The 6255-nt window shown below is 37.3% G+C and overlaps 2 protein-coding genes across 2 annotated transcripts in view; one reads left to right on the top strand and one right to left on the bottom strand.

Annotated features, from left to right (window-relative positions):
• Positions 1-2903: 2903 nt before the first annotated feature.
• SPC25 (SPC25 component of NDC80 kinetochore complex) lies at positions 2904-6198 on the bottom strand. Its single transcript, XM_003207585.4, has 6 exons — positions 5748-6198; positions 5598-5663; positions 4693-4839; positions 4455-4559; positions 3858-3956; positions 2904-3167 (listed from the first exon to the last, which is right to left on the bottom strand). Exons 1-6 carry the CDS (start codon positions 5899-5901, stop codon positions 3034-3036), a joined length of 705 nt encoding a protein of 234 aa, XP_003207633.1. The 5' UTR covers positions 5902-6198; the 3' UTR covers positions 2904-3033.
• The window catches only part of CERS6 (ceramide synthase 6), a 41315-nt gene continuing 40959 nt past the window's right edge, over positions 5900-6255 (top strand). Inside the window, exon 1 of the mRNA XM_019617385.2 lies at positions 5900-6235. Coding sequence (XP_019472930.1) covers positions 5900-6235 — 336 coding nt within the window. The remainder of the gene's footprint in view (positions 6236-6255) is intronic.

Here is a 6255-nt window from a genome sequence, read left to right as displayed (position 1 = left end):
AATCCATGCTCCACACTGAAGGAAGGGTGAGCAGAGCACAACTGTTATCCTATTGTTATCCTGTTATTCTTTAGCAGCAGCCAACCAGACAACAAAATAGCGTAATTGAGGACTGAGGCAAGCTCACACTCACTAGGAAGATTGTAAAGAAGAGATGAGATGTTGCTGTGAAGAGAAATGGCACTTGTTTCAGGACAAAAACAGATCTGCGGGAAGCCAGGTTGCATTGCATCTGGACAACTTGCTTATAAGCTCAAGATTCTGAAGTGCTCTTTGTGGATAATTTTTAGATTGATTAGAGATAATAAGAACAAGACGAACGAATTCTTACTGTCTGGCAATCAAAGCTGTTTCCCAAAACATTTCAGACATAAAATCCTGTTTCAGCAGTAAAGCCTAATGTATAATTGGGTTGCAACTCTTTCAAAAAGGTAAGAGAGTATTAGAATAATTATTTAGTATAGTTTACTTATAAGGATAGAACACATACCGTAATCTGCCTGTGGGACTAAATGACTTATGTATGCATAGGTTTGTTACATCAAGTTCAGCAGGAATTTAAATCACTCACAAATGAGTGCATAGTGATTTTAGAGAATTATAAGAGTGGGACTAATTTAGACAATTTCAGGGTACTGAATAAACTCATAAAGTATACTGAAGCATTAGGGAAAATAGTAATATAAAACAATTGAAACATGATAGAAGCACAGCATAACTTCTGTGTCCTTAATTATCACGAGTGTAGCTAATACTTATTCATTTGCTTTTTATAAAGTCTAGCAAAGTGCAAGGGGGCTTAAGAAAACATCAACAAGCTCAGTTCAACCACCTTCAATCTTGCTTGAGGAGGTGTATAATAAACTGTTGTTAGCCAGAACAACTATTAAAGTATTTTAATTTCTTTTCAAATCTGACTTCCAGCTAGCTTATAGTGACTGTGGTTAAAACACTGACGTTTAATATTTTGTCTCAAATTCTGCTCTCAAATTCACAGTTAATATATTTTAAATCCAATACTTTTTCCTAAACTTTTTGCATTGTTATGAGATAAATTTGATGAGGCTCTGAGCATACACGCTGATGTGTACTAGCAGTTTTCTCTGTAGTCAGTACTAGTAGCTGGTCAGTGAATTTCAGCTTGAGCCTCAATAGCTGAGTAGAGGTAATTTGAAAGAGAAGGCAATATTCAGGGCTGTGCAAATTATTTATTTTAAATTAAAAAAAAAACCTTTTCTGACTTTTGCAAAAATAGAATCTCTCTAGATCAAGATAGTCATGATCTTACTAAAAGATAAAACACTCCCAGCTGGAGGGAGATGGATGACGGTGTCATAGTCTCTGAGCTGATTTTGCTTTTAAGCTCGAGAGCTTGTCCCATAAGCTCTTTGAGACATTTTAGTTTGTGTGCTATTCAGTATCCTGTGGTCCTAATAATTACATTTATTGAGTCAATATATATTATTATTTCCAGTTGGCCCTGCTATTATTGGATAAAGATGTGATGTGCAACTTCATAAGAAATATGAAATTCCAAATTGACACATTCCAGTGTGTGAAGATTTTTAAGTGCAATTGCTAAAGGCACAGAACTTTTAAGCATTTATGACAAATATTCAACTAGCATGTAGGCTGTTTGAAATGTCACAAGTTAGTTCTACTTTGTGTTTTATAATAAGATAAACAAATACACTGCATATAATTCCTTTCTAGCCTTTATCCAACTTTGGAATGCCTAGTTTTTTTCTAGAGGAAGCAAAATCTGCATCTAATTTGCCTTGGTAAATACAAACATTCGTTATTCAGATTCCAAAAGGAGTTGCAAAGGTTTAAATTACACACAGTAAACATTTTAAACTGCAGTGCTTGCTTCGGGGGTACGCACAGAATATTTACAACCAGGCACATCTCTTCTAGCCAATACTGCATTGGAATTTACATGCCTAAGGACTGTTGTTTATTTTATGTTCTGTACAGAGCAATCTTGGCAAAGTAATTTCATTAGAAGCCATAAACTAACTATTCATGCCTGGGATTAACATGAAAAGAAGAAATGATGGCAGATGGAAAGAAAACAGCAGTAAGTCTGAGTGCTTGTCTTTGTCAGAGCCTTTTTCAGTGATTTTTTTTTTTCACCCTGTGAAGATGACATACTTCAGAGTGCACCTAAGCAATATGTAAGCTGCTAGTGGGAAAGTTCTATTTGAAAGCATGGAAATAAGGTGGCTGCATAGTGCCTTTATGCTTGCACTCAAGAGCTGTTAAATATTTCTTTCTAGTGCAACTAAGAATTGCTTGGCACAGGCAGATGCAGAAGGGTAGGAACATGCTTGAAAATGAATTCAGGCATTCTGAATTAGAGGGGTGACATAATTAGTAAGAAGTCAGAAGAGATAGGAATTTGTAACATGGAGGATGAGGGATTCTGTATGAGAAAGGTGGTAGGAGGAGTACCAGCAACGCACAAGTAATACAGCAGTCACAGTTCCTATGAGAGAAGACAAGTAAGAATTATAGAGCTAATTGAATGCCTTTTAGAAAAAAAAATATTGGCTGGTCTACTAACCTAACTGAAAGTATAACTTTCCTATTCTGTCTCAGAAAATTTTTTGTTAATAGTAATAGCTAGCACAAACGTTTTTTGTTTGCTTGGGACTTTTGTTGTGACTGCCCACCTCACACCTTCTGCTCATTTGGTTTCCACTTTCCTTTTGGGATGACAATCTCAGAAAGCAAACAGAAATAATACAATACTCATATTTTATAAACCTCTTAAATGAAAACTTAGCTGTTTGCTTCATATCCATATTTACAAGTCTGGAAACACTTAGTTAAGGAAGCAGTTGATTATAATGTTGTTCCAAAAATGATCTAAAATGTTCTTTTATAACAGTGGACTAAAATACTGTTTTCATTATTTTTCTTTATTTAGAAATTAGAGAATTAGAGTAAGACATGGATAAATACATACTTTCACAGCACAGGAAGGAAAAATAAAAGTGCTTTATAGCTAGAAGCAGTTATAAGTTAGGTTTAAGTAGACTGTTTAAAAGATAAAGCAGTGAAGGCTTTTCTGATGTTGGCAATAAATGCAGAAAAATTGTTAGTTTCTCTCACTTTCAACTGGAACTCTGATATACAATCCAGAGGAGGAGTACATGAAGTCACTAAAACAAGAAAGATTAGAAAAATTAGATCACTTTTATTAAAAGTATATGTGCTTTTTCCAGACTTGTGAATTATACAGATTGCAGACTGTGTTCTGTTTTACCTTCACTTACTATTATTTTTGAGGAATCAATTATTTTCTTTCAGTGAAGACAAAGCTTCTAATAAACACACAATTTTTATTTTTTTCATTTCCAGACCTCCTGCTTGGTGCTGTGCTCTTGCTTCAATTGTAGCAATTTGCATCCTGCCTCAAAGACTGAAATGCATTCCTAAATATTTTTGCTGCTCTGCATGTGGGCATATTGAAAACTGATATAGCCCAGCATGTGATAACCTTTTCACTTCAACACAGTTTGGACTTAAATTAATGAAAAATGAAGTCTATTCTGTCTGTACCCAGAGGCACAGAGAGACTGGAGCATCCATCTGTCCCTGCATCTCTCTCCTGCTTTGCTCGATACAAAGTAAACAGCAACTTCACAAATGAAGGACAGTGCAGGTAAGCAGATAAGTTTTCTTTATAAGCAAGGGTAACTTCATTAAGAACATATCAGTGCTGCATTTTTTTTCACTCTTAAGTTAGAAGATAAAGGTTACGAGTAAACTGTACTTATAGTTGTCTCTCCTTTTTTCAAATATGCACATCAGATTCTGTCCTCATATTTAAGAACTTAAAATTCACATACCTTCATAATCTCCCTGTTCATTTATGGAAAGTGTAAACATATACGGCTTGTCGGGATCTTTGTGGTCAATATGTCTGAATATAAACTGTAACTGTTCATCTAAAGCAAACAAACAACTCATTAACATCATTAACTTTGGATGGAGAGCCTTAGCGATGAATCAAAACATAGTATTAAGATACAGTTAGAATACTTGCAAATTCAGCAAACCTAGTCTCTTTGTAAGACAGATGTGTTTTAATACACCATCTTTTGTCTTTTGAGAAGCTTACTTGGAGTTGGCAGTTACTAAGCATTGCTTCCTTAGCTTTACAAAGTTATCTGAACTGCTTTTACATAATGAAAGCAACTGTGACATAGTGACACAGACACAGGCCCAGACTATGCCTCTAATCAATCAGTGCTTGTCAGTGATAAGTGGTGTATACAAATGCAATGAAAGAAAGGAAAATGACTCAATATAATGCACTAGAGAAGCCCAAGTAAGCATATTTGAGGCAATTCTTCAGTTGTGCGAGCTGCAACTTCACTGCATAATCCAGTGTTAACCAGATTATATCAGTGCATTTGGAAACCAAAGAAACTAACATAACTTACTATGAATTCTGCGTATTTCCAATCCAAGCCGCTCTTCAAATAGCTCTTTAGACTTGCACAATCGTTCCACTCTCTCTTTAGAGGCTTTGTTTTTAGAAGATATTACTAGAATTTTAAAAACCACCAAAAATATGAAAGTAAAGGTTAGCAAAACACACCAAAACTTTAAACAGCAGAAAAGCCTATCAAGAGCTAGCACTGAAAACAATTCCTCCTCTAATTAAGAAACTGTACTTACTTTCATTTTTCTTCATCAACTCTTCTTTAAGCTCTTGGATACTCTCAGTCAACTCCTTCTTTTGCTCTTCTTCACGGTTTAGGTTAGATTTTATTTCCGTCAAATGTTTTTCATTTTCTGATATGTGTTTGTTCTGCTGGAGGATCTCTGACAGGAAACAAGAAAATATGAACATTTACAGCTGATTAAGCAGGTCTCCACAATTTAGTAATTACCTATATAGTTTGTGATAATGTATTTGAATAAAATCTAGTGAAATGCATGCTACCTCAGCCTGATAGAAAAGTCAGCATGACTGAGAGCGTCAAATATCAGCATAAAGTAAAAGTTGTTCAGAAAAAAACCTACAGAGAAGCAAGCTCCTCTGATGCTTCAGTGACACGGAAGATGTTTCTGGTGCCAGAACTGTTTACATCTTTAAAACATGAGGGTGACGGATCTTCACAGATAAACTACTCAACAGAAACCCCTAAGGTAAGGAAACACTCACTGATATTATGTTGCAACTATTTTTTCCTGAGATTCTGAAATTCATTTACAATATTTTGAGCTATTAATCCTAGACTACCGACTGTATTTTATTACAAGGCACAAGTAGCCTCACAGTATTTAACTTTACTTTCTTGTTTTAAGTCTTGTTAAGTGAATCACCTGTTCATCCTTCAGTAATGAAAACACTGTACAGAAAACTTTCAATCAGCCTCTATCTTTTCTGAATGAGCAATTAAGTTCTGCAGCAAATAGCTCCTGACTTGCAGTTTACATCCTGTGTCTGAATGCAACTGGCTTTCATTCTATCTTCATTGTGACTTTGCAAGTTACCTCTTAAAACTCGAAGTATGTCATCCAGCTGTATTCAGTTGATTTCAGAAAAATGAGACAATAAGTAAAACCCCATACTGTACCATTTCTGTACTCCTGAATTTTATCAATCATCAGGTCCCCTTCTTTCAGCTTCTTGGCCCATCTCTCTGTAAGGAAGAGACTGCAGTTACCCTATGAACTCTGATGGTAACGTGGAGAACACGGTACACCATAAACACAGGGATTCTTACCTGAAAGCACCTTTATGGACTCCTTGCACGAGTCCCTCAGTGCTAAAGTCTGATTGATTTGTTCGGTGCCATAAACGCTTTTTAATTCAGTCCAAAATTCTTTCATTTCCCGCTCAACAACGGTTATTTCATCTTCTGTCTTTACAGCAGACATGATGCTTCAACGTATAAGCAAACACTGTGCCGAGACGCAAGCCAACCACAGCAACTGTATTCCTTTACGTCGCCTCCGTCACCAACCAGTGACGGAGGTAGCTAGGTTTCCTTTGCCGCCGCAGCGGCGGCTATCCTGGCCAGAAGGCTCCGCACGGGATACTACCGGCAGCGTTCCCGCGGTACTGCTGCCGCCACGCTTCTGCGGCTCGAGCCGGGCCGCCCCCCGCGCGGAGCTGCTAGCAGCGGCCGCACCCGCAGCTTTCAAACCTCGGGCGCCTTCCCGCCTCTCTAACGGCTGCGCGCTCACCGCGCCGCCCCGCAACAAGCGCGCCGTTGATTGGCCCGGCCGTCC

This window comes from Meleagris gallopavo, chromosome 7 (assembly GCF_000146605.3).
Source record: "Meleagris gallopavo isolate NT-WF06-2002-E0010 breed Aviagen turkey brand Nicholas breeding stock chromosome 7, Turkey_5.1, whole genome shotgun sequence".
NCBI classification, from domain to species: domain Eukaryota; kingdom Metazoa; phylum Chordata; class Aves; order Galliformes; family Phasianidae; genus Meleagris; species Meleagris gallopavo.
This window is presented reverse-complemented; position numbering and strand designations above follow the sequence as displayed.